This window comes from Erinaceus europaeus, chromosome 13 (genome assembly GCF_950295315.1).
Source record: "Erinaceus europaeus chromosome 13, mEriEur2.1, whole genome shotgun sequence".
Taxonomy (NCBI): domain Eukaryota; kingdom Metazoa; phylum Chordata; class Mammalia; order Eulipotyphla; family Erinaceidae; genus Erinaceus; species Erinaceus europaeus.
Window position 1 is genome coordinate 71,584,602 of NC_080174.1, and position 27,942 is coordinate 71,612,543.

Genomic DNA, 27,942 nt, shown 5'->3' on the forward strand with positions numbered 1-27,942 from the left:
TTCCTTCTATATGCCCTTCCCTACCCCATTTTTTGATATGTTTTTATATTTAAAAATATATTGTGGGCAGGGGTAGATAGCATAGTGGTTATGCAAACAGACTCTCATGCCTGAGGCTTTAAAGTCCCAGGTTCTATCCCCTGCACCACCATAGGGCAGAGCTGAGCAGTGCTCTGGTGGGGGGGAAAATATATATATATATTTTTTTTTTCATGACTCTCATTAGATACTTTTAAAAGAAACAAAAAAAGAATGTTTAAAAGCCTATTAAAGACCTGGAGATAAGGGAGTTGGGCGGTAATGCAGTGGGTTAAACTCAGGTGGCACAAAGCACAAGGACCGGAGTAAGGATCCTGGTTCGGGCCTCTATCTTCCCACCTGCAGGGGAGATAGTTCACCCAGGCCTTTTCATACATCTTACCATAGATAACACTGGGAGAAGCTCCATGGGTGATGGAGTGTTCTCTTTTCTCTCTTTCTCTCCTATCCCTCCCTTCTCTCTCTATCTCTCTCCCTTGTCCCTCCCTTCCTTCTCTCTCCCCTCCTTGCTACTAGTCAGAAGGTTACTCAGCCTCTAGGCTATAGCTACATTACCTTCATTGTTAAAACTGGTTGAGTTCTCACATTCCAGATCTCTCTGATTTCCCCTCCAGCCCCATCTTTCCTGCCTCCAACAGGAGAAAATGTCCCGTTTTAAGGGCTCATGTGATATGGTTAGGCCCACCTAGATTATCCAGGATAAGTTCCCTATTTTAAGGTCCATAACCTTAATTACATCTGCAAAGTCCCTTTTGCTATATAATGTAACAAACTCACAGGCTTTAGGGATTTAGGGCATGGGCATTATTCTGCCAACTACAGCAATGCTATTTTAGATGCAGAAAGTGATTTTTTTTTTTTTTACAGAACAAAGATTCAATGTGGGAAAGGAATGACAAATATAATATGTGTGAGATTTTATAAGATCCAGGAGAACACTTCTGTACCTTAGTTGGTCTGTGGCTTTTCTCTCCTACCTTGATTGTTCTATTATAAATCTTGCCTTTTATCCAGGTCCTTCAGATAGACTCTGTAGATACAGAAAGCCACCTTGAAATGTGATTCCTAAACTTCCAGATGATCAAACTGCTCCCCTAGCTAAGTATCTGAGACTCTGCGACTTAATATGGAAAAGAACCCTCAGCTCTAAGAGAAATTATTTTCTAATGATGAAGTATAACAACTTACATGTTTGTTTTTGTGGAGTTGGGTGTAGGGTATCAGCAGATCTCACTCACGGGAGAGAGCAATAAGCCCTTGTCTCTCTCCAGGTCATAGACATTACCTCTCCTTTCTCACCTCCAAACTCTCTGAATGTCTTCTTTCACTCTAGTTATATATGTAGATACCCTCACTCCTTGCCTCTTGAGTTTCATTATTGCAGTTAGAAGGCACTTAGCCTGGGGAGTGCTGAGGTTTCTGTATAATTCTTGCCGCTTCTTCTTCTTCTTCTCCTTCTCCTTCTCCTTCTCCTTCTCCTTCTCCTTCTCCTCCTTCTCCTCCTCCTCCTCCTTCTTCTTCTTCTAAGTAATGTTTCCAGGATATTGAGGTCTCAATGATAATTTGATAATGACAGAAACTGCCATTTACTGAGCACTTACCATGAGGCAGATGCTGTGTGGAGTCTTGCATACATAACGTTTCATTTAGTTATTCTGTGTGGTGTGGGCACTATTATTTCTGTCAAGTCTCTGAACCCAGCTAGGAGTTGGACCCAGGTCTAGGTCTGAAGCTTGGACTTGACACCACACATTGCAGTACTGTTAAAACACAAGCTGAAATTGAGGGACAGCACGCCGATGCCAGAGCAGACAAGTCAAATACAAAGCAAACAAAAAACACATTTCAAGTTCTACTCTGTCTTTACAGTCCTGCTGAAATTTAGAGGATTTGCTTCTAGAACACCAATACTGCTTCCATCTTCTAACCAGAGACACCACGATTGCTCAGTACAATACTTCTCAGCATTAGACTCAGTAGCACACTGCAGACAGGTGATAGCGGCTTGTGTTTCTAGCACTGAACAGCATAGGGTAGCCAGCACCTTGACCCTCACGCCAGACTTCTGAACTATGGAACTGTGAGGTAACATAAAGCGGTGTCACATTAAGCTACTGAGTGTGGCAGCCTGTGATGGCAGCAACAGAAAAGAACCTGCTTTTCAGGGAGGGAGAGGGCCTGAGAGGCAGAAGCATGGCTGTCCCAGCTGTGACACGTAATATTCCGCACAGGGTTGGGACAATTGGAGTATTTTAGGGTTTGCTTTCACAGACATACCTATATATTTATATAGTTACATAGCACATCTATTATATCAGTAAATACCTACTTCTCTATTAAATGGGTAGCATGTTAAAAATTCAGATGCACTGTGTACGTGTTACCTTCTGGTCCTAGAAGATTTTCTTTTTTCTTTTTTAATTTTTTATTTATAAAAAGGAAACATTGACTAAACCATAGGAAAAGAGTGGTACAACTCCACACAATTCCCACCACCAGAACTCTGTATCCCCTGTATCCCATCTCCTCGCCTGATAGCTTTCCTATTCTTTAGCCCTCTGTGAGTATAGACCCAAGGTCATTGTGGGATGCAGAAGGTTGGAGGTCTGGCTTCTGTAGTTGCTTCCCTGCTGAACATGGGCGTTGACTGATCAATCCATACTCCCAGCCTGTCCCCAGAAGATTTTCTTTGGTTCCCAGGTATTCAAGCCAGTAGACTCTTGTTTTAGCTACACCTGAATCTAGTTGGCTCAATGTTGAGGGGAACACACGAAGCGCAGTTGTCCAATCCCATAAGTCATACCAACTCTTCTGAGTTTGGACTCAGAACTGGAATCTGAGACCAATGAAGACAAAAAGTCTCCCTTTCCCACTCTTGCTAAGCTCAAGTCAATAAAGGAACCAAAGCAGTCAGTCTTGCGTTCAAATCCAAACTTTGCACTGAACTACACAAGCTACCTGCCTAGCTTGCCGTGGAAAGAACTTGGGCTTGCAGAGAAAGAAGCTGATCCGAAGGGCTGTCTCCTGGCCTGAGGTTGGGGGCAACAGCACTTCTTGTGCAGGGCTGGGAAGATTTGTGCTCTACAGGGCTGATGCAGCAGCAGAAAGGGAAAATGAGTCTGATGGAACGCATTCGTTCCTTGGTTCCTTCGTTCCTTCCTTCATTCATTTTATTCATTGAGGACCCTGGCTTATTGGGCTGAACAGGCAGTCCCTGGTTTGCTTATCATTTCCCCTCTCCAGCAGGAGGGTATCCGGGCCATGTCCTGCCCACAGGCTGGAATAGGTATGGGAGGAAAACCTTGGTAGTCAGTGGAAATGCCAAGTACCACCTTAGCCCAGCCCCACCGCGGAAGCCCCTGGCGCCAGCAGTGTTGTTTCAGCTGCTAGTAGTTAATGCTCCTTGGAACCCTGCTCAGCTCCAGGGAACAGTATGGTGCGACCCACAACCGCATGCAGCTGGCAGCCCAGTTTCCCGTCCTTCAAGGCTCACCAGGCTGTGGGCCCAGGACCAGTGTGTGTGTGGCCCAGGACCAGAGTGTGTGTGTGTGTGTGTGTGTGTGTGTGTGTGTGTGTATCCCAGGACCAGAGTGTGTGTGTGTCTAGGAGTGGGGGGGGACGGGGGGAGTACAGGGAGGGCGGGGAACTCTTCCGCAAAGGGGCCTAGCTACTCGGCCGGCGGGGGGGGGGGGCGCCCTATTAGCCATGTCTGGGGGCCCCAGGGTGAGAGAGTAAAGGGAAAGGTACTTGTCCCGGGGGCAGTTGCAAAATCCTCCAGTCATGAGGAAGAAAGTGAGCTCAGGGGTACTTGATCCCTCCTCTTGCTGCTCCTTTCAGGTGCGGAGGCCGTAGGTGGGGAGGGGCGGGGGGGTCCAGTTCTAGTGTGGAAGGCTGTGCATTAGGAAGCCCTGTTAGTTAGACACCCCGCCTTTCCCGGGGGTGGGGGCGTGGTGCGGCGCCCAGCCGCGGTGGAGAGGGCTCCGTGCGCCGGCGCTGCCTCCCAGAGAAGTGGGGCCCCGCCAAGTTTCAATGCGGGAAGGGGGCAGGCCCTGCCCTGCCCGCGCCCAGGGTGGGGTGGGGGTGGAGGGGGGCCGTGTCCGCAGGAGGCTGGCGTCCGGCAGATGCTGGGGGGCGGGGGCGGGGGAGAGGCGGGGAGGAGGGAACCCACAACAAAACTGGCGTCGCCCCGCGCCCGGCTCGCCTTGAATGGCAGGAGCCCGCGCCGGAGCGCAGCGGAGACTCGGGGCGCGGGGGCGTAGCAGGTAGGACGCGGCCCCCGGGGACAGAGCGCGGGGCGCGGGGCCCAGACGGAGCAGCCCCCACTGCTGCGCCTGTCCGGGCGCCACCACAGCTGCCTCGGGCGGGGCCGCCGCCTCTCGCCCGCTCCCTTCATCGGCGCCCCCACCGCCCCGAGAGCGCGGCCCCGGAACTCTCCTTAGGGGACTCGGCCCTACCTAGGAGACCCGGACCCTGGCAGAGGGCTCTGCCTCCTCCCCGACCAGAGCCCGCCCGGCCCCCGCCCCGCCCGCTTTTCACATCTGGAAAGAATCTGAGGGCGGATGGGCGGGGGAGTGGGAGGGCTCGGGCGAGCCACGGGGATGTGGGGGGCAGGTGGAACTGGGGAGGGGCGTGGACCCCTGGATTTCAGAACCCGGGCTCAGAGTGGCCTCTAGCCTCTCTACGTCCGCTCACCCCGCCTAGCCCGCCTTCTGAGTTCCTCGCTACCAGGGAAACTGAGGCCTAGGGATTGGTTGAGGTCTCCCCCCTCGACCCCCCTGCCCAGTGCAGACAGGTGAGGGAACCTGTGCGCCCACGGCGGGCGCGCTCTGGCCTTGGCTCCAGCTCCCCGTGCTGCGCTCTGCTGTCTGTCTGTCTGCCTGCCTCCCGGCTTGGACAGCCACTTCATTTCACTGGAGGTGGTAAAGGTGTGGGTAGGGTGGGGCTCCAGCTAATGTGGGGGAAGTCCAGGTGCTAGGATCTTGAACGATCAGCCCGGCCTGGGGCGGGGGGCGGAGGCGAGATGTGGCTTTGAAATACCTGGTGCGCTGTCAGGTGGAAGAGGAGGTCAGGGTGGCGGGCGAGCTCAGGCAGCAGCCCCGGCAGGGGGCGGCGGTGCAGGCAGAGGGAGGTGCTTTGGGGGCCTCACCCACCTGCGGAGCCGCAAGTAACCTGAGCGCCAGTCCTCTGACTTCTAGCCGCGGGGGACAAGTGAGGCTGTGGTCTACCAGGCTCTTAGAGGCACCGCTGCTGTGACCCTGCTGATCATGCCATTTCTAGGACCCCGGGTGGACCACGTCTACTCTAGCCTAGAGTGCATCACTGGCAGGGCTACACACAGTCCAGATTGGAGTCCTGGCACCAGGAAAGAGGCACCGTGGTACAGGGACGCTCTGGTGCTATGATCTCTACACATTTCTCTCTTCCTCTCCCTCCCTCTCTCTCCCTCCCCCTCTCCCCCTTCCTCTTTCTCTGAGTGAAAAAGTGACCTGAGAGCACAGTGAAATAAGGTGCACATGAGGCTTGGCTTCTGGAGAAAACAAGTTAGATTCTTAGGACCGTTTTCCCGAGCTCTTGTAGGAACATGCACTGTTGCTTCTAAATCTCAGGTAAGGGGTGTTTGGCAGAGACAGGCATAAGAGCCCTGACCATAACCTGTCTACCTCACAGCAGACTCCAGATGGCCAACTCCTTAGCACAGTGGCTTGTCCCTTGCTTAGACAAACCTCCCCTTCTCCCTACGGTCACACTAGATCTCTGCGTGCACCCCCCCCCCAGATGTTTCTCTCCTTAGTCTACCTGGAGAACCCCCAAGTGGTCTTCCAGACCTGCTCCAGGCTCTGGGCTGGAGTCACAGGACACAAATGCTAGTCTTGGCCTTGTCTTCAACATACTCAAAGTTGTGGGAATCTGAACAGATACTTTTGCAGACAGTTTACAACTCTGCTTTTCACAGATTCATGCCTTCATCATTAAATGGTCCCTGAGCACCTCCTCTGTTAGGGGGTGGGGTAGTGGTTAGAGCAAGCTTAGCTGAACCTTGAGGGGTGCAGAGGGAGCAGTAAGGAACTTCCTACCCCCAACCAGAGGAATGGGAGAACCAGCTGCTTTTGAGTAGAAAGTTGTTGGGAATGGTTAGCACTGGGGAACCCCTTTATCTATCTATCTATCTGCCTATTTATTTATTATTGGATAGAGTTGCATAGAGAGAAACATTGAGAGGGGAGGAGGAGATAGAGAAGGAAAGAGACATCTGCAGCCCTGCTTTACCACTTGTGAAGCTTTACTCCTGTAGGTGGGGGAATAGGGGCTAGAACTTGGGTCCTTGGGCATTGCAATATGTATGCTTAACCAAGTGTGTCACTGCCTGGCCCCTGAGCCCCTTTATCCTTAGCTACAAAACAGGAAGACTAACTCTTTGTCTTAGGATGTCTGTTAGAGTCACTGCTGGAGGCCCAGCAAAGAGCAGTTAATCAAATTTTTTCACTGGATTTGAGTAGAGGATAGAGCTGGTTATGGGGGCTGCAGACCTGCCTCCCAGCTTGGGACCTTTTCCCCCTTCCTCTGTCCAGATCTGTCTTAATCTGAGACATAAATCCTCTGGGTCTTAAGGTTTTCTGAGTGGGAGAGGTGGGCAGGCAGGGGGTCTGAGGCACTTCCTCAAGTGATAGTCACAGTGTGTAAAGATACTTGCTGAGTGCCTGCAATGCCTCTGCTCCTCATTTCCTCTGATCCTCACCGGAGCTCCCAGCTCCTCTGCCTGGACTAGCCAGAGGCTCAAAGCAGCGAAGTGAGTTGGCCCACAGCAGGACCAGAACGCTTGTCCGTTAGTCTCTAGAGCTTTCCACTTGAGGAAGAGCTTATGGCAGATGGAGATGACCCATTTCCCAGTGTTTACTCTCCCCACCCCATGAGTCTTTCCTCACTAGAGTGACTTCCGAGATTCCAGAGGCTAGGGGTCTACTCTCTCTTCTGCTCTTCCACATGGCTGGGCACATAAAAGAGGCAGGAGGGTAGGGGAATCTTATCTTGCTCAATATCCTTAGAAGAAGAAAAACAGCAATAGAGCTGAAATGGGGAGGGGTGCGGGGAGGGTCACTAACATGGCCAAGGCCACACAGTAGACCAGGTGGTGGAGCAGATTTCACCCAGGATCCCAAGATCAGGAGGAAGTGGAGGTTGCACTGGGGTCATCACTCACCCAAGTCCCATCTGTTCTGAGCCCGTTTTCCTAGAAGCCAGCTCCTCTCCAGGACTGCAGCACATCCATCCTCTCCCTCTGCCCAGCCTGGGTTACTGTCCCCTGCCTGCAACACTACATAGCCTCTGAGAGCCCCGACTGGCCCTCCCATAAGTCTGTCTGTGTCATGTTCCTACTCTTCACAGGCTCCTCGTCTCCCCTTAGTTGGCTTTTGAACTCCTTCTTCACCTAGATTTGTGGCCAGTTGTGGCCTGGTTTCCAATCTCAAGCCCTAAGTGAGATTTGGAGAGGTGACAATTTACATGCTCTAACCCATGGGCCATTTCATATGCTGACCCCTTGCTTGTATTGCTCAGACTTCATGGTTGGATGAGGAGGAGAGAAAGAAGGAAAGAGAGGGAGGGGGGAAAAGAGGGGGGGAGAGAAAGGGGGTTAGTGAGCAGATCACCTCCCTGTCATTTATAGTATTCTATTTAGTTTTTTAAAAAAGTTTAAATTATTTTTTTTTATTTATTGGATAGAGACAGCCAGAAATCTAGAGAGAAGAGGGTGATAGAAAGGGAGAGACAGAGAAACACCTGCAGCACCGCTTCACCACTTGCAAAGCTTTCCTCCTGCAGGTGGGGACTGGGGGCTTGAACCCTGGTTCTTGCGCATTGTAACATGTGCACTCAACCAGGTGCGCCACCACCCAGCCCCCTCTATTTAGTTTTATAATCCATGCTTTTATTTGGTGATGGGATTAGAACCTAGGTCCTCACAGATGTGTGCCCTACTTTGGAACCACCTCAGCACCACTTATTTTGGGGGAGCCTTCTTGGACACAGGAGCAGGAACTCTTAGCCCTACCTTTGCCAAGGCAGCAAGAGCTCAGCTAAGTCCAGGCTGAGTCCTGCCCAGGAGAATTCTTTGTTTTTTAAATTTTATTATTAAAAAATTTTTTTTGATCAGAAAGAAATTGAGAGAGGAGGGAGTTAGAGAGGGAGGGGCGAGGGAGAGAGAGAGAAGGAGAGAGAACTGCAACACTGCTTCATCACTAGTGAAGCTTCCCCTCTGCAGGTGGGGACTGGGGCTTGAACCTGGGTCCTTACACATGGTAATGTGTGTGCTCAACCCACTGGCCCCCAGGAGAGTGCTTGCTGGACTTCAGCTTCCATTCCATGAAATGGTATATTGACAGATTCCCTGGGATCAGGCTTAGTAAGATGAAGGAGGCCTGGTGAGGCGCTGGGGGTGGGAGTGAGGAGGGAGCGGTGAGGGGGCTGCAGACCTGCTTAGGCTAAAACTTCCTTTCACCATCACCCTTTCAGAGGGTGGCACTGATGGGGCTGGTGGGCTTGCTTCGTTGCACGAAGAGGACAGGTTCCAGGCCTGTACCAACTGGTGCCAAGCTGGGCCTGGCCTGACCATTTCCGCAGGCACTATGGCCTGGAGCTGGGCACTACTGCTTCTGTTGCTGCTTCCGCCACAGCTGGGACCTGTGCTGGCCTTGAGGACCCCAGGGTTTGGCCGTAGTGGAAACCATGAGCAGAGCCCAGAAGAGAATGAATTCATAGAGGAGGAGCCGGTGCTGGTTCTGAGCCCGGAGGAGCAGGTGCCTGGCCCAGCCACAGCTGCAGACTGTCCCCGGGAATGTGCCTGCTCCCAGGAGGGGGTTGTGGACTGCGGAGGCATCGACCTGCGCGAGTTCCCTGGGGACCTGCCTGAGCGCACCAACCACCTGTCCCTGCAGGTGAGGAGTGCCCTGCCTACTGTCACAGGGTTCCTCAGCCTCCTGTGAGGTCAGTTAAGGTCAGGTCAGGTCGGGTCAGAGGGGAGGAGCCTCCCAGTCACAGCTCAGTCATGGTTACTATTACCTGGTGTTGAACATGGTGGAGTGCTGCTGAGGTGCACAGCAGGCAGCGCTGTTTGTAACATGTGCATTCAGCCAGGTGCACCACCATCCGGCCCCTATGGCAGCGTTGTCTGAAGACAGACAGTCCCACCCCAGCACCCACCCTCTGGACAGCCAGGACACCCCCAAGCACTGTCAGGGACCAGGAAAGGGAGAGCAGAGTAGACCCGAGGAGAGTGTTGGGGTCGGGGCCGGGGGTGGGGGTTAGGACAGAATGCTTTTGCCCACTGAGGCACAGGCTGGGTTTTGGAACTCTGAGAAAGGGTCACAGTTCAGGTGGTGGAACTCTGACGCACCCCACATTGCCTTTGTGTGATCCAGTAGCCTTAGGGTAGAGTGAGGGACACTCACATACATTTTCAGAGATGAGACTCAGTTATGCAGCACTGATGGGTCTGGGCTGGTAGTGGTAGCCTATGAGAGAAAAGGACAAGCTGATGACAGCACTGTCATTCATTCAGTCTTTTATTCACTCATTCATTCACAAGATATATCCTGGGCATCTGCTCTGTGCTTCTGGTCCCTTGGGGGTGCTGGGCATGTAGAAAAGATTTGAACTTGTATGGGCAGGTGTAGATAGCATAATAGTTATGCAAAGAGACTTTCATGACTGAGGATCCAAGGTCCCAGGTTCAATCTCTATGCACTACCCTAAACCAGAGTTTAGCAGTGCTCTGGTTAAAAAAAAAAAAAAAATTGAACTTGTCCTGTCCTTGAACTCACGGTTGGTGGTGGGGAGTGGAGGATGGAGCCAGCAGGGAGAGAAACCTAAACAAGGAGAGGTAACAGGTAGAAATGAAAAGATTGCTGCTTCTAATCTAAGCCCCAATCCAACCCAGGAAGGCTTCTGGAGGAGGTGGTACCTGTCTCAGACTTTTAGAATTTTCAAGGAAAGTGAGGCCAGAGGGCCAAGAAAGAGAAGCAAAAGTGGTTTCAGGCTTGGGAGTCAGGAGAACAGGCTGGGGACTGAGGCAGAGGGTTGGATAATGGGGGGTACCCCAGGCTGCTTTATCACCCACACCCACCCCCACTTTCCAGAACAACCAGCTGGAGAAGATCTACCCTGAGGAGCTGTCCCGGCTGCATGGGCTGGAGACACTCAACCTCCAGAACAATCGTCTGACTTCCCGAGGTGAGAGCGCAGGATGGGGACACCATGAGGGGGCTGGGTTTCCCTGGGGAGAGCCCTTCCCTGTGGTCCTGGAATGTGAAAGAAGCAGGCAGGACCCTGCAGATTAAGGGCTCTCCACCATTGCCTAAAAGTCGCTGCTGGCTGTTTCTGAGATCTGGAGATTGGAGAGGCTTCAGAGACCTTTGTTGTAGAGTCTTCTAGAAGGCCTTTAGAATTAAAGGAGCTGGGAGATTGATTGCTTGCCCAATGGAATGCACATCTTACCATGCTTGAGGTTCTGGGTTTGAGCCCTGGCACCACACGTGAGTACCATGGGTAGTAGACCAGTGCTGTGGTGTCTCTCCTTTGTTTCCTCTCTCTCTCTCTCTCTTCTTTATCTCTGAAATAATGGAAATATTCTCCCCACACTTCTTAGTGTGATAGGCAGTTGGGGCCCAATCCTTCACTCTGGGGGAGGGAGGTTCCATGGATTTGGGTAGTGCATTTTTTTCTTCCTCATCCCTTTAAGATGTTTGTGTTTGAATTTAAGGTGCTCGCCTAAGTAATCTTTCCTCATCCCTTTAAGATGTTCGTGCTTGAATTTAAGGTGCTCGCCTAAATAAACTTACCCTTGATTCTTCTAACAAATTTCCTTAACATGCAAATATGAAAAATTTTCCAAGAGAGGCCATTACATGCTGGTATCAGGCATGTACAAGGCTCTGGGTCCATTCCCCAATGCCACATTAAAAAAAAAAAAGTATAGAATCAAAGAACTGGAGAGTCCTCAAACTTTCAAGCCTTTGACTTTTCTGATGATGAATTCATTCTCGATTATAACAGAAAATTTGGAAATGTGTAAAATAAAGTAGAGAAAGAAACCTACCCATCATTCTGATACTTGGAGCTAACCATTCTTATTTTGGCCTATTTCCATATTTTAGAAAGCAGTGTTTGATCTTATAACCTACTATTAGTTACAAATAAAAAAAAAAAAAGAATAAAAATAAAAGCTCAAAAAATCCCACATGTCAGCAACTAACTATAAATCATTATCTCCCATAAAGTGATATAAAAAACAAATAACAACAAAAACAGTGTTTTTTTATACCATAAGATCGACTTGATTTAAAGATATAGCTTGCTGAGTTTTTATTTAGTGAGCTTATACAGCTGTACAGCCATCAGCACAACTTTAGTCTTTTTTGTTTTCTAATTCATAGCTGGGTTCATAGTGCAGCTATTATGTCTGTAGTAAATTCTCTGTTTAGCATTTCTTGCGTCGCTAAAAGCTTTCAGTGGCCATCATTTTTACACAGTGGTAGTAGGGTGTTCTGTAGAAAGAGACAACACAGTTTATGTAACTGTTCCCTCTTCTTTGATACTTGGGTGCATCCCAGCATCAGAGGGTCAGGAGCCTGGAACTGAGAGTCAGAGGCCGGCCTAAGGACTGGAGAGGGGCCAGTCTGGCTGGGCTCCCAGGGACAGCTGAGTCCTGACATTACATCTGCCAGATGGGGCAGGGGTGGGCCAAGCACTAGGGAGACCCGGAGGGCACAGCCCTGCTCTGCCCCTTGGTCAGATCTGAGAAGAATCTCTCACCCTTTGAGGCCACCCCTGAGCAAGAGAGGGGAATCTCTCCTTCTTGGCAGGGCGTCCTTTCCCCCACAGCCTAACCTTCACCTGGTGAAGGGTCAGTCACAAATCTTGGTGTACAAGCCCCACCTGCTCCTCTGAGTTTGGGCTCTTGTGAACAAAGGGGAAAGAAACTAGGACAGAGAAATGGTTCACTAGGTAGAGTGCATACTTTACCATGTGCAAGTACCTGGGTTTAAACCCTCAGCTACCACGTGGGAGCACCAATCAGAGGGGAGACTTCATGAGTGGTGGAGTGGTGCTATGGTCTGTCTATCTATCTATGGAAAAAAGGGGGAGATAGCCCACTGGGAGTGTTAGATTCATACAAAGAGGAAAAATAAAACTCCAGCAGAAAACACAAAACAACACCAAAAAGAAAGAAATAAATAAAAGGGGGTTGGTGGTGGTGCACCCAGTTAAGCGCACATAGTACTTAGCACAATGACCTGTGCAAGGATACGGGTTTGAGCCGCCAGCTCTCCACCTGCAGTGGGGGTTGCTTCACAAGCAGTGAAGCAGGTCTGGAGGTGTCTCTATTTCTCTCCCCCTATTTTCTTAATTTCTCTCTGCTCTAGCCAATAAAATGGGGGAGGGGAGTGGCTCCCAGAAGCAGTAGGTTCATAGTGCCAGCACTAAGTCCCAGTGATAACCTTGGAGGCAAATAAAATAAAATAAACAATAAACAAAAGAAAAAAGAATAAAAGAAAAATGGGACTGGGAAGGTCATTAGGACTGACTGGGAAGGGATTAGGACTCAAGCTACCTCAGGGTATGCCCTCCCTGGTCCTGACAGGCAGAGTGGGCTCAGGGAGACGGGTTGGTCGGTGGCCTGCTCCCCTGCTGTAGTATTTCCTTCATCCAGGGCTCTGACTGATGCCTGTCCTTTGAAGGGCTTCCTGAGGAGGCGTTTGAGCATCTGACCAACCTCAACTACCTGTACCTGGCCAATAACAAGGTGAGGGGCCCATAGCAGGGTGCTGGGCTGCTGCCTACAGAGTCCTGGAGCTGAGCTCAGGGGACTTTCCCAAGATCTCTCGGAGCTGGCTGCTGGGTCAGCACTGCTGCTCTGATATGACCTAGGGGAGACTGACCCAACCCTGGCACCTTCCCTGGGGCATCAGAGTGGTCAGATAATGAAGACAAAGGCCAAGACTCCAGGAGTGGGGTGGGCACTAGGGCAGTAGGGAAGGGGCACGTGGCCGGTTTCCTGGAGGAGATGGCATATGAGCCTATGAGCAGGACTGAGAAGGGTGACAGGGTTTCAGTCAGTGGGGAGGGCATTAAAATAGAAGGGATGGCATGAGAGAAGACATAAAGTCACTCAGCTTCAATATCTTTGGGGGTTCCAGGCCTCTGCCCAGGCTCTTTCTGTCTACCTTCTCCTTTAACACCCTCACACTATTTTTCCGGGCAGTCTCTAAACTCCCCACCTCTCTTGCTCAAGACTCGGGCACCTAGCTGCCTTCTGGACACCTCCCCTAGCCACGTGGCTTCTCACCCACAGCCCCGAAACCCCAACCTTCCTGTTGTCTCTTCATCTCTCTAAAGGCTGTCTCCAACTACCTAGAGCCCTGATGGTCTGAGCCACAAACCCAGGACTGCTTCAACCTTCCAAAGACAGCCCCACCCTCCCCCATCCTCTCTCCATCCACCCCTAACACCGTCCTGCATCTGCACCTAGACTCTGACTTCTCAGGACAGCGAGAGTGACTTTTAAAATTCGTGCTTTGATAAGACAGTAAGAGGACAAATGCCATGTGGGCTCACTCATAGGTGGAACCTAAGAAACAAGGACGGAGAGGGAAAACACAAGGTGAGACTTGGACTGGGTGTGGCTTATTGCGCCAAAGCAGAGGACTCTGGGAAGGAGGAGAAGGGTAAAATGGAGGGGCTCTGGAGTTCTGGCATATGAAGACGGAAAAGGACCTAAGTTGGGGGAGAGGAGAAGTTGTACCTATGTGTCAACAGCTGTGTTGTAAACCGTGAAACTCCTAAGAAAGGGGGGAGCATGCTCTGAGGCTGGGGAGGTGGCCCAGGACTTGCTTTGGGTGAGTGAAGCCCTGGGTTCCACCCCCAGCACACGGGCACATAAGAGGAGTGGTGCTCTGGTTTCTTTTCCATAAAATAAATGATTTAAAAAAATATTTATGTGCTTATTTAGAGGGGGATGGGGGATTGGAGAGAGAGGACCAGAACACTGCTCCGCTCGGGTATAAGGTGGGGCTGGGTATTGAACCTGCAGCCTCAAGGACCTCAGGCATGCCAGTTGGTGCTCTAACAGGTTGAGCTGTCTCTCTGGCCCACTGATGATGATGATGATGATGATTTTTTTTTTTTTTGCCTCCAGGGTTATTGCTGGGGCTCGGTGCCTGCACTACGAATCCACTGCTCTTGGAGGATATTTTTTTCCCCTTTTGTTGCCCTTGTTGTTTATCATTGTTGTGATTACTATTATTGTTGTTATTGCTATCGTTGTTGTTGGATAGGACAGAGAGAAATGGAGAGAGGAGGGGAAGACAGGGAGGGGGAGAGAAAGATAGACACCTGCAGACCTGCTTCACTGCTCGTGAGGCGACCCCCCAGCAGGTGGGGAGTCGGGGCCTCGAACTGGGATCCTTAAGCCAGTCCTTGCACTTCGCGTCATGTGTGCTTAAACCACTGCGCTACCTCCTGGCCCCCTGATTATTATTTTTTAATCTTTATTTATTTATGGATAGAGACAGTCAGAAATCGAGAGGAAGGGGGAGACAGAGAGGGAAGGAGACAGAGAGACACCTGCAAGCCTGCTTCACCACTCGCAAAGTTTTCCCCCTACAGGTGGGGACCAGGGGCTTGAACCTGGATCCTTGCTCATTGCAACATGTGCGCTCAACCAGGTGCGCCACCTTGATTATTATTATTTTTTTAAATAATAATAATTTAAAAAATATTTGACTGGCTACGGAAGAAGGGCAAACGCTAGAAGAAGAATTTTTTAATGAAAGGCAGTCATCCTCGGTTCCACCCTTGCCTCCCTTCCCCTGCTGCAAACACTGTGCAGCTTTGCCATCCACCTAGAGTGAAGCCCACACTCTTCCAAGTCACAGCATGGCTGGTGTGCTCTGGCCACCTGCCTCTCTCGATGGCTCCCCAATGATTCTCTCACCCCACTCCAGTTCACAAGCCCAGGAAGGCTTTCCAGCAGGGTCTGCGCTCTGTCCCACCTCTCCTCACAAGTGGTGTTTATGGTGCCATCTTGTTTCAGGATTTCCTGCTGGGGAGGCCTGCTCCGAGCACCCAGCCTTGTTGTCCCCTGGCATAATGTTGAATTACTTCCTGGGGCAGAAGAGATCACTGTTGATACCTTTATCTCTCCTCTATTGTGTTTGGTACTAAGATGGAAGCTTTTGGTGGGATGGGGGGCAGGAACTTCCTGTCTTGCTCCCAGATGAGTCCAGCACCCGGAAGTATGGCTGGAATGCTGTAGACTCAGTGAGCACTGAGTGAATGAAGGGTGGGCCTGGCAGGTGGAGTATGGGCAGCTGTTGATGCTTACTGGCCGGACAGAGGGCCAGTGCAGGGGAGTGCTAGGGGGGCCAGGCGCAGGCCCAGGGGATCATGGGGGGGAGCCATAGAGGTTCTGTTTTTGTGCTACCAGGAGAGTGGAGCAGGTTTCCATTGTAGAAAGATGATTCCAAAGAGGAGAGAGATCATAAGGACCCAGACCAGCTGCAGGCAGTGGAACCCGAGCCGGCCTCTGTCCCTCCATTTGTCCTTCTGCCTCATTTCTTCCCTTTCCAGCTGACCTTGGCACCTCGATTCCTGCCAAATACCCTGATCAGTGTGGATTTTGCTGCCAACTATCTCACCAAGATCTATGGGCTCACCTTTGGCCAGAAGCCAAACTTGAGGTCAGAGGTCAGAGGGGGAGTCCCAACTCAGGCTGGGGAAGGGTGGAGAGGGTGGCATGGGGGAACTGAAGTGAGGCACAGAGAAGGTCCACACAGGCCCTGGAGGAGAGGCATGCTGTGCAGGGGCAGGGCCCCAGGGCCAAGGTGGGGGGACAGCTAGGGCCATAGGAACCTTGGGCCCAGAAGGTTGAGACCTAAGGAATGAGGAGGAGGGAGACAGCCTAGTGGTTATGTAAAAGACTTTCACACCTGAGACTCTTGAGGACCCAGGTTCAGGCCCCAGTACCAGCATAAGCCAGAGCTGAGCAGTACTCTGGTAAGATAATAATGGTAATAATAATAATGAATAAAATAAAGTCAATTGAGGAATAGTGTTGTGTCTGGAATTTCAAGTAATTTGTGGGAAACCCTCTGGTGGGTCCCTGATGGGGTCTGAGGATCTTCTAACCTCGTATGCTTGGGTTTGCGTGGGAGGAGGGGATATTGCCTCCAGGCCCAATGTGAGCCAGGTTTGGAACCTCACTAAGTGATCTGGCACTGGGGCTGCTGTGGGTGGGGGTTCAATTCTTGGGAGGGTGAAGGCCTGTGCATCACCTCCCCCCGCCAGGTCTGTTTACCTGCACAACAACAAGCTGGCAGATGCTGGACTGCCTGATCACATGTTCAATGGCTCCAGCAATGTGGAAATCCTCATCCTGTCCAGCAACTTCCTGCGTCATGTGCCCAAGCACCTGCCACCTGCCCTGTACAAGCTGCACCTCAAGGTAGGAGGGTGGGGTGGGGAAGGGTGCCACCTGAGCAGGGCCCACACAGCTGGGGGCCAGGCTGTGGCAGCTTGGGCATCTGTGGAGGGGCGACATCCATTTCAGAGAAGCAGGCAGATGCCCTGGCACCTGGCACCTATACCACACCTGGAGGGCACCAGGCGTAGGCCTCTCTCCCAAGACTTGGCCCAACCACCTTGGTTGTCTCTCACTTAGCCTTCCCCACTGTCCCATCCACCAGAACAACAAGCTGGAGAAGATTCCGCCAGGGGCCTTCAGTGAGCTGAGCAGCCTGAGGGAGCTGTACCTGCAGAACAACTTCCTGACTGATGAGGGCCTGGATAATGAGACCTTTTGGTGAGCCCCCAGCTGGGAAGCTCCTCTCAAGGGTCACCCACCAGGCCCTGGTCAGTTTCCTTGCAGAAGAAACTTGAAGGTGGTGCCTCTGCTGAGATTTCTGTGTGCCTGAGTGCTCGTGATATGGATAGCTGAGACCTGTCAAAATTTCAGTGAGGCAAACAATTTCCTCTGCAGAGTCTGACTTTGGGAAATAGAGAAATTCAAGCATTCTTAAATATATATATATATATATATATATATATATATATATATATATATTTGTTAACACAAAATCTAGAGGGGAGGGGGAAGTGAGAGAGAACCAGAGCATCACTCTTACACCTGGGATGTCGGAGATTGAATCCAGGACGTCAAGCTTCCAAGTCTAGTATTTTACTACACCTCCACCTTGGGCCCAAGCATTCTTGTTTCAGGCAAAGATGGAACACAGTTGGTGAAGATGGTTAAACAGTCTGCACTGTGGTAAAACACCCATGTATCACACACTCTTCTTGCACCAATAAATCACGGAGATATTAGAGAGGATTGTGGTTCTCCTAGTTGGCAAGTGGCGGTGCTGAGGTGAATCAAAGGCAGATGCCTGCCCAGTCACACCCCTTGGGAATTATGGTGGGAACAAGTGTCCTGTGGGATCTTCCACTTTTTAAAAGTCTTTTTATTGGGAGTTGGGCGATAGCACAGTGGGTTAAGTGCACGTGGCACAAAGCTCAAGGACCAGCGGAAGGATCCCGGTTCGAACCCCCAGCTCCCCACCTGCAGGGGAGTCGCTTCACAGGTGGTGAAGCAGGTCTGCAGGTGTATGTCTGCCTCTCCCCCTCTCTGTCTTCCCCTCCTCTCTCCATTACTCTCTGTCCTATCCAACAATGATGACATCAAGAACAATAATAACTACAACAATAAAACAACTAGGGCAACAAAAGGGAAAATAAATAAATTTTAAAAAGTCTTATTATTATTATTTTGGATATATGGAGAGAAGTTGAGAGGGTTGGGGAGGTAGAGAGGGAGAGAAAAAAGAGAGACACCTGCAGCTGTGCACCACCACTCATGAAGTTTCCTTCCTGCCAGTGAGGACCAGGGGCTGAAGTGGGGTGTGTGTGAGTGTGCCCATGGTAGCCTGTGTGCTCCACCAGAGGAGCCACTGTCTGGGCTTCAGGCTCCTCCTCTTAACCCACCCCCACCCCTTTTACCCCCAGGAAACTCTCCAGCCTAGAGTACCTGGATCTTTCCAGCAACAACCTGTCCCGGGTGCCCAGGGGGCTGCCACGCAGCCTGGTGCTGCTGCACCTGGAGAAGAACGCCATCCACAGCGTGGACGCCGACGTGCTGACTCCCATCCGCAGCCTGGAGTACCTGCTGCTGCACAGCAACCAGCTGCGTGCACGAGGCATCCACCCGCAGGCCTTCCAGGGCCTCAAGAAGCTGCACACAATGCACCTGTACAACAATGCACTGGAGCGTGTGCCCAGCGGCCTGCCCCGCCGTGTGCGCACCCTCATGATCCTGCACAACCAGATCTCTGGCATTGGCCGTGATGACTTCGCCACCACCTACTTCCTGGAGGAGCTCAACCTTAGCTACAACCGCATCACCAGCCCACAGGTGCATCGCGACGCCTTCCGAAAGCTGCGCCAGCTGCGCTCCCTGGACTTGTCCGGCAACCGGCTGCACACGCTGCCGCCAGGGCTACCGCGCAACGTGCACGTGCTCAAGGTCAAGCGCAACGAGCTGGTGGCGCTAGCGCGGGGCGCCCTGGCCGGCATGGCCCAGCTGCGGGAGCTCTATCTCACCGGCAACCGGCTGCGTAGCCGGGCTCTGGGACCCCGCGCCTGGGCAGACCTTGCCCATCTGCAGGTAAGCGTGAGGGGAGAGGGTAGGCCACATTTGTCCACCCAGCACACTTGTTCTTTGGGACTGCCTGAGGGTTGGGCAGGAGGACTGGGGGATCTGGGCCTATGGATGAGGGAGCTGGGCCTGGCAGAGATCCTGGCTGGCATGCCTGGTCAGACTTGTACACACCCAGGTGCAGTAGCCAAGGGCAGACTCTAGCTGTATGGCCTGGCTTAGCTCATCATCTGTGGGCATGGGAGGGGGCCACTCTGCAGGGAGGGGGCCCATGAGTGTCTGTTCATATGCATCAAGCCTCATGGGTTACCAAGGAAACCTCTGGACACATGAGTAGTCAACTTTATTAGAACTTTATTAGAGAAAAGTCTGGGAGGTTAGGGTCTGGTGCTGTGAGGTCAGGGACCAGCCACAGGCTCTCCTGGATGTCCTCAGAACCCTGCTCAAATGTCACCTCTATGGGAGGTCTTGCACCTTCCTGGCATTAGGTCATCTGTTTGCTTGCTTACTGCCTGCTCCTCCCACTAGGCTAAGGAATGGGTGTTTTGCTCTGCTGCCTTTGCTGCTGGCTCTCAATGTGGCAGGCTGACAGTATCTACTTGTGGGAGGTGGCAGGATGGAGGGTGGAAGAGACCCAGAGATTGAAGTGAGGAGGTAGAGCCCTGAGGGTAGAGCAGGGTGGGGCTGTGGGGAGGCAGCTAACCCTGCAGGAGCTGCCTTAAGGTCTCCCTATGCAGATGACACAGGGAGTGCCAGGCTCTGGGATATAGGAAGCAGCTCCAGTTTGGTGACAACCACCTGCTCACTCATACAAACCACCCCTCCAGCCCCTCTAAGTGCCAGGCACAGTTCTAGAACTGAGAACCTAGTGGGGAATAAGACTGGAGGGGGTCACCTGGTAAAGCACACATATCACCATGCAGGAACACCCAAGTTTGAGCCCCTGACCACCACATGGGAGTATCTACTTATAGGGGAGGAAGCTTCACAAGTCTCTCACCCTGTCTCAAAAAAAAAAAAGCTGCTGGGAGTGGTAGCGTCATGCAGGCACTACGCCCCAGTAATAACCCTGGTGTGTGTATGTGTCGGGGAGCAAAGATGGAGGGTCATCACTTTCCTGGAATTTATACCTAGGATTCAGACAGGTGTTGATCCTTCCAGAAGCTTTTGGTGATGGGCGGGCAAATGCCTTCCTGGGTCTGGGGGAGTTCGGTCAAAGAGTGGGTATTTGGTGTGTGTGTGTGTGTGTGTGTGTGTGTGGACATTATTTTTTTTATTGATTTATTATTGGATAGAATCAGAGAGAAATTGAGAGAAGAGGGAGAGATAGAGAGGGTGAGAGACAAAGAGACACCTGCAGCTCTACTTCACCATTTGTGAAGCTTTCCTCCTACCAGGGGCTTGAACCCTATAGTCCTTGTTCACTGTAGTGTGTGCACTTAACTGGCCCCTGTAGGAACACTCTTCCTCTCCTTGTCAGATCCTTCATTCTGTGCTGGTTGCTGTCCACTGCCCTGACCTGTGGTTGGGTTAAGTCCCTCCCCTGGGCTCCCTCCTCACACCCCTTTCACCACTGTCATGGTCCGATTTTGTCTTCATTTCCCTGCCAGCTTGGCTTCCTGAGGGCATGTTCAGAATGAATGAGGAAGAGTGAAGCTGTGGGAGGGAGTTCTGCTGGCCAGTGGTAAAGACAGGGAGGCCCCCTAGGTGCCTAAGGCTCACGCTTCCCTTGGATCTTGGTACCACCAGCTTGTCTGGATTCATGGCTCCCAGTTTCATGATCCTGCTGGGGAGAGGGTGGCCAGGTGTGAGCTGGGGTGAGTGTGTGCTGACACCCAGGGGGGTTTGTGTGTGCCTTGCAATTGCAGGTTTGTTCTGCACCCTGAACCACCCCCCCTTCTCAATTTCCCTGCCCACCTGCCTCCTGGACTCCGGGCATGAGGTACCTTTATACTGGTCAGCCCAGGGTCTGGCTGCCATGCCAGGCTCACTATGGGCCTTGCACCCTTACTTCTGGCCCCTGAGGTCCAAGGTCAGTGGGATACAGTGAACACAGCCTGGTTGTTTAACTTTGGGTGCATCACAGAAACCCACTGGGCATGGACAGTCCTGGCCAGATCTTTTGGGGTTCACAGGTCTCTGAAAGGGTTTCACAAACTTTTACAGAGCAAAATCCTCAAAGGCTGGAGGGTACCTGGCTCCTGTCCTTCTAAGGCCTCTAGGTAGTGGGGTGGTAGATACGCTGAGGGGGAAAGACTGTGGCACCCAGACACCTTGCCTGTGAATTCGTGTGAGAAGGTAAAAAGCTGGGTGGGATATACAGTAATTGGAGCAAGAACTTAGAATGTGACCTTGGACAGACCTCTTAACCTCCCTGAGCCTCTGGTTCCTGTCTGAACAAGTCTGAATGTGTGGGTGGTGCTAAACCCCATCTCACAGGATTAGCCTGAAGTGTAATGGGGGCCTGGTGGGGAGTTTTGACCACTGTGAAGTGCCGTGACTGTCTTTCTGGTCTCCCCTGTAGCTGCTGGATATCGCCGGGAACCAGCTCACAGAGATCCCCAGTGGGCTCCCCGAGTCTCTGGAGTACCTGTACCTGCAGAACAACAAGATCAGCTCCGTGTCTGCCCATGCATTTGACTCCACACCCAATCTCAAAGGGATCTTTCTCAGGTAGGAAGTACCCTGGGGGTCCTGCACATGCCCCTGGGGGTGGGGCTGCCCTACTCTGCAGGATTCAGAGGCAGTCTGGGAGCAGATTGCCCTGAGCAGAGAGGTCAGGGCTCCAAGCCAGCTTTCACTGCTGACTGACTGCAGGACCCTGAGGCAGGGGAAGGGGGAGGGGAAGGGCATCACAGACCCAACCAAAGCTGTTTCCCTAACCCTCAAGTGTGGGGACAGCTCTGTCCAGGTCTGGTGGTGGTGGTGGTGTTGGGGATTTTGCTGGTTTACAGAAGGGCTTTGGAAAACATGCAAAGAAGTGTTATGGATATCACCATGTCTGGAAGAGTCCTTTGAGAACATATTCCCAGCTCACAGTGGAGAAAGCTGAGGCCCGGTGGTTTTAGAATGACTTTAGAACCAGCTTCCCAGAGGGCAATAGGAGGGAGGTGGTTCTTCTTGTCACCCCCACCCCCACCCCCACCCACTCAAATCAGAAAGGACATAGAAGAGACAAAGCAGTGTGAGCTCTCAGGCCAGGGGATGGGGGTGGCACAGCTGGGCAGCTCAGGATGGAGTGAGATCTGTGTGTCAGTTGCCACAGTGAACCACAGAGGTGCAGAACTGAGGAGGTCTGAGAGCAGAGCCCAGTGTCCACCTTCTCACACCCAAAGGTTGTCCTGGCCAGTTTGGATCTGGCCTGGCCTATGAGCCACTTCACACCCAGAGAGAAGCCTAGCCTGACAGGAGCCTCGGGTCTGAATGCCAGGGACCAGGCAGAGAGGCACCCATGTCCACCACTTTCAAATCATAGTGAGAGCACGGATCCTTAGCACATGAGTAGCCCATGACTGGCCCCTTGCTATAGTCACACTGAACACCTAGTGATGTGTCCGGCTTCTCGGTACCCTGCTTCTGTGCTTGCTGTACTTTCTTCTGGAGGTCAGGCCCTGCCCCTTTATGTCTGGGCAGGTAAATATGAAGCCCAGCGGGCAGCTCTCAGCTCTGACTCGTGTGTGTGGCCTGAGCAGGTTCAACAAGCTGGCTGTGGGCTCCGTGGTGGAGAGCGCCTTCCAGAGACTGAAACACCTGCACGTGCTGGACATAGAAGGCAACTTTGAGTTTGGTGCTGCTTCCAAGGACCGAGGCCGGCTGAAGGAGGAAGAAGAGGAGGAGGAAGAAGAAGAAGAAGAGGGAATGGAGGAAGAGGACAAACGATAGTGACCAGGTAAGCTAGGTCCCAAGAAGGGCTGGGGTGGCGAGATGGGGCAGAAGTAAGGGGCCAGAGGAGACACACTAGACCTGAGTGAGGAAGAGACTGGCAAGCCCTAGGCTGGAATGCCAGGTGATGATCATGCTACAAGTGGGGCTAGACAGGGGGTGCTGGGTTTGAGGGGGGTCTAGGGGACACAGGGGAAGCTGCCAGGGTTGGGTTGGATATACTTGGCCTGGGGCTCAAGAGTGAGGTTTGGGCAGGCCTCATCAGCCTTGGGGGAGACCTTTGTGGGGGAGTGGTGAGTATAGAGGGTGTGGCAAGAACCTGCAGAAGGGAGCCAGATGGTAGCGCAGTGGGTTAAGCACATGTGGCACAAAGCACAAGGACCAGAGTAAGGATCCTCGTTCGAGCCCCGGCTCCCCAACCACAGGGGAGTCGCTTCATGAATGGTGAAGCAGGCCTACAGGTGTCTATCTTTCTCTCTCCCTCTCTGTCTTCCCCTCCTCTCTCCATTTCTCTCTGTTCTATCCAACAACAATGACATCAATAACAACAACAGTAATAACACAACAATAAAACAACAAGGGCAACAAAAGGAAATAAATAAATATCAAAAAAAAAAGAAAGAACCTGCAGAAGGGGCTGAGATGGAGTAGCTAGGAAGGAGGGAGGGAGGGAGGGAAATGACAGAGTGGAGGGCAGAGTGTTTATACTGACATTGCGGCAGGAGTACCTGCACACACACAATGCACCCAGGTACTCTTGCTCTCTCTCTCTCTCTCACACACACACACATGCACACACACCTCTAGACCTGTGTGCACATGCACAGAGCACGCTCTGGATCCATGATACAGCTGTAGACACAGGACACATGCTCTCATGCATGGTCGAGCACACAGACCCTGAAGCACTTGCAACAGATGTGTATGTACAGACTTCTCCAGAACTGAGGAAATGGATGTGGTCAGAGAGGCTGATGGACGTCCTGGCTGGATCTACTCACAAGCCTGAGACCTTGTAAAGAGCAGCCTTAGAGTGCAGGAAGTAGGTGAAGTGACTGGGAGGGAGAGACTCTAAGAGAGTAGAGCTCTCTGTCACGAAGTACAGCAGTAAAGAGATGGGGGACAGAGATGGGGATGTGGTGGGTGGCTAAATCTTGCTTCCGGTGGATGGTCTGAATGCTGTGAGGGAGGTGTTCAGACCATGAGAGCAAGTGGTGCTGCAGGTACAATGTTTGACTTCTTTTTTTCAAATTTCTTTTATTTTATTATCTTTATTTATTGGATAGAGACAGCCAGAAATCGAGAAGGAAGGGAATGACAGAGAGGGAAAGAGACAGAGAGACACCTGCAGCCCTGCTTCACCACTCACAAAGCTTTCCCCCTGCAGGTGGGGGCCAGGGGCTTGAACCTGGGTCCTTGTGCACTGTAGCATATGTGCTCAACCAGGTGCGCGACCACCCAGCCCTTAACTTTTTTAAAATACTTTTTATATTTATTTATTTTCCCTTTTTTTATTGTTGTTGTAGTTATTGTTGTTGTTATTGATGTCATCATTGTTGGATAGGACAGAGAGAAATGGAGAGAGGAGGGGAAGACAGAGAGGGGGAGAGAAAGACAGACACCTGCAGACTTGCCTCACCACCTGTGAAGTGACTCCCCTGCAGGTGAGGAGTCGGGGGCTTGAACTGGGATCCTTACGCCGGTCCTTGCGCTTGGCACCACGTGCACTTAACCCGCTGCACGCCACCGCCCGACTCCCAAATGTCTGACTTTTAAGTCGGAGGTTGAGGGTTTTATCCCTGGCACTGCACAAGCCGGAGTGATGATCTAGTTCTCTCTCTTGTTTGTTTAAAAAAGCAAAATCAGAGAGGAGGCTAGGTGTGAGCCATCCCTGCTGAGGCTTTGGCAGGAAGGTCGGGGCACCTTCGCTGTGACCGGAGGGAGGAGGCCAGAGTGGTGTAGCCACACACAAGCTGGTGGCTTGCTGGCTGGGCCTGAAGTCACTTTAGCCTGACTCCTCCAACTTCCATTTTTTTCCTGTGCAGAAGGAGGTACCCAGAACAGCAGGGTGGGTGTGGAGAAGGGGGGCAGTGCACCTGTGGCTAGGTTTGGTTAGGTTCATGGGGCAGAAAAGTGAGGAAATGCAGAACTGGATGAATTGGCAAGAGAGTGGCTGCAGGGATCATCAGGCTGGGAAGGGAAGGAGGGGCTGGTAGGCAAGGTCACTGGAGAAGGAGAGTGGAAATTGGGTGGCAAGATCCAGGCAGAGAGAGGATGGCCAGAGGGGACATCAGTATGACCCAGGTGGGAGTCAGAGGGCCAGTGTGTGACTGCTGCTTGGTCCCTAATAAGATATTGGATTGATGTAGGGCCTGGGACAGAGGATGGGTCAGGGGTCCCAAGAGTGGGTGGTTGGAGGGAACAGGGCAAAGTACAACTGCTGACAGAGAGAAGAATGTGAGTGGCTCTCTGGATATGGGGAGCAGGTCCAGTGGCTGTGAGCAGAAGTCATTTTCCTCAGCCTCTGGGACCTGGGGCTGCAAAAGTGGCATTGCTCTCAGTCAGAGAGAAGGGCCCGTGACAGAGTATGTTCTCCCCTCAAAAGGGGACTTTAGAGAACTGGGAGGGGAGAGAAGCTGCCCCTATTAGGAAGGGTCAGTTTGATTGAGTGTGACCCTGGGAGAGGCCCTAGGGCATGGTCAGTTAGACACATGGGGCTCTGGTGCACAGTGGGGCTGCCCTGGCCCCCAGGGGCACCTCTCAGTTGGAGCCTGCTGTAGCCAGAGTCTTCTAGAAGCTCACCATTTCCTGGCCTCCCCAGTTCCCCCTCATATAAGGACTTTCCAGTTCTACGCCACTTTCACCAGGCTGCTTAGTGACTGGTGGGGTTGTCCTAACCTCCATTTTATTTTATTTTATTTTATTTTATTTTATTTTATTTTATTTTATTTTATTTATTTTATTTTATTTTTATTCTTTTGATAGGTCAGAGAGAAATTGAGAGGGAAAGAGGGGTTAAAGAGGGAGAGAGAAAGAAACAGCACAGCACTGCCTCACCGCTCATGAACCCCATAGGTTGGGACCAGGGGTTTGAACCCCAGTCTTTGTGCATGGTAATGTGTGTGCTCTCAGCTGAGTGTGCCACCACCTGGCTCTTTCCATATGTATTTTTCCACCCAATCATTTTTATTGGGGGAAATAAGAGTTTGTAGGGCAGTTGTTGACACATGGTGTCGACAATCTCTCACCTCCCTGTGGTTCTTCCGTGTGCTCTGCAGGATGATGGACAGCTGGACTCCTCTCTGTAGCTTGTGTCCTGTGTCCTGTGAGCATTTGTCCCATCACAGTCATAGTCACCCCAGGCCCAGGACTCATCCCTCCCCTTCCTGTGGTGTTTCCCACAACCAGACACACAGACACCACCCTCCAAAGGTCTAGCCCCAGGCCTATACACACCGTCCTCTCTGTGTGCTATACAGACTCAGGGAAGGGTCTCAAGCCACCTGGTGTGCCTGGTGCCTGCTCCCCCCATGGACACACGTTGGGTGCAAACCTTCTTGACCTCTGCCACCCACAGCCCTCATCCCTGCAGAACTGGGCAGAACAGCTCGTCATTTGGCCGTCCATTTGTCCATCCCTCCGTCCATCCCCCCTGGAGAAGACAAGTTTCATGCATTCTGTGGCCAGGTACCTGCTGTCCTGTGGCACTCACAAAAGCTGGCTTTTGTTCCTTTCCTTCCCTTGGGCTGCCCTGGCCCCATCTGTCCTGCTGCCCAGCTGCTGGGGTCCTCGCTGGGCTCAGGGCCCCTCCCTCCCACGTCTTCACCACCACAGGCGGACCTGTGCTGGGCAGGCCTGCAGAAGTATGCCGCCAAGACCTCCTGGGGCCTCCCTGGCCTGGGCAGAGATGAGGCAGAGGTGGCAGGGCCATGGTGGGGTGAGAAGGAAGGGCCCGGTTGTCTCCTTCTTATTTGTTGGACCTGTGTGTGGGGGAGTTCTGGTTGTCTTTCATTTTTTTATGAAAAAGAAAATGATAAAAATGTCAAAGCTATTTTTGTTCCCTTGTTCTAGAAAAACTAATATAAAGTTTTACCTCTGTCTGGCAGCCCTGGTTATGTCTCTGTGTGTGTGTCCTTCCAGGCACTGTGCTGATGTCCAGCTAGGATGGGCACGATGCAGGTACCTTAGCACCTTCCACACCAGTGGGGGTCGGTGCAGAATTCAGCTCTCAGGGCCATGGTCACATAGGTACAGACATCCCGGAACATTGGGATTAATCTTGGGTGAGAGGGTACAGAGGCCTGTGATGCCCACTAGTTCTGCACAGCAGATGCCAGGACCACCTCACTGGACCTATGAGCTCTCTCTTTGCGTCATCCAAGGCTGAGTGTCCAGGCAGAGGGATGGGCCAACCAGGGTCCACTGGAGTGTCTGTGCACTGAGCAGACATCACCAGTGGCATCTGCCCCACAGGAACAGAGCTAACTTGAGGGTCCAGATCTCTGCAGGCCTGCCTAGGGATGAGGTCTTGCTGTCACTGGGAGTAGCACCCAGCGTAGAGTGGGGAAGAGCCTGTGGCACAGAGCTGGCCCCCAGTGGATGGGTGCCTGGGCAGTGCTGCCCCAGCTCACTGTGTGGTGAGAGTGTGCTCCCTTCAAAGCAGCAAGGGATAAGTTCCTGCACTGCCATGGGCAGACCGAGGTGTCTTTGGAAGGGGAGAATAAGCCCTCACATGACACTGGGAGTGTCCAGGGACTTGACGCCTGGTCTCTGCTAGCTGAGGAGGCCTTATAAGAAAGAGTGTTTCCCCGTGGAAGAATGTTCCCTGCAATAGGAGAGGGTCTACGGTCAGGTTCCTCCCTAAACTTCTCAGAATATGGGCTTGGGAGGAGGAAGGGGAGTGGTTCAGGAATGAGGGACTGGAAGACAGGTGCCTTCCTGATTCTCTGCATGACCTTAGGAGGGTGGCTCAGCCTGGGGGGAGGGGGTTCACCCTGTCTCCCAAACTCACTGTCTTCAAAAGCTCCACAGTGCAAGTCCCTGTGCTGCATCTTCTCCCCAGAGCACATCTAGAACAGGTTGCATGATGGGGCCAGGTGGTGGCATGCCCAGTAGAGCACACATATCACTATGCATGGAGACCAGGGGTCAAGCCTCACTCCCTGCCTACAGGGACAAAGCTTCACTAGTGGTAGAGCAGTGCTATAGGAAGCGTCTCTTTCTCTTCTTCCCTGTTTCTCTGTCTGTATTGTTAAAAAGAGAAAGGAAGGAAGGAAAGAAGGGAGGAAGGAAGGGAGGAAGGAAAAGGATATGGAAAAGAG

General features: G+C 52.1%; 1 protein-coding gene across 3 annotated transcripts; it reads left to right on the top strand.

The window, feature by feature from the left end:
- Positions 1 to 4,144: 4,144 nt before the first annotated feature.
- Positions 4,145 to 26,726, top strand: PODN (podocan). 3 transcript variants are annotated; one of them, XM_060206197.1, is made up of 11 exons: positions 4,145 to 4,301; positions 8,656 to 8,969; positions 10,170 to 10,263; positions 12,771 to 12,835; positions 15,661 to 15,770; positions 16,378 to 16,534; positions 16,776 to 16,891; positions 18,091 to 18,748; positions 21,264 to 21,412; positions 22,432 to 22,628; positions 26,199 to 26,726. In XM_060206197.1, the coding sequence occupies exons 2-10, from the start codon at positions 8,661 to 8,663 to the stop codon at positions 22,619 to 22,621; spliced, it is 1,848 nt and encodes a 615-aa protein (XP_060062180.1). In that variant the 5' UTR covers positions 4,145 to 4,301; positions 8,656 to 8,660; the 3' UTR covers positions 22,622 to 22,628; positions 26,199 to 26,726. The 3 variants fall into 3 exon arrangements, with proteins under 3 accessions (XP_060062180.1, XP_016048463.2, XP_007534245.2); XM_016192977.2 differs by lacking the exon at positions 4,145 to 4,301 and adding an exon at positions 4,656 to 4,831 and having other exon boundaries at positions 26,101 to 26,726; XM_007534183.3 differs by lacking the exon at positions 4,145 to 4,301 and adding an exon at positions 4,658 to 4,831.
- The last annotated feature ends 1,216 nt before the right edge of the window (positions 26,727 to 27,942 follow it).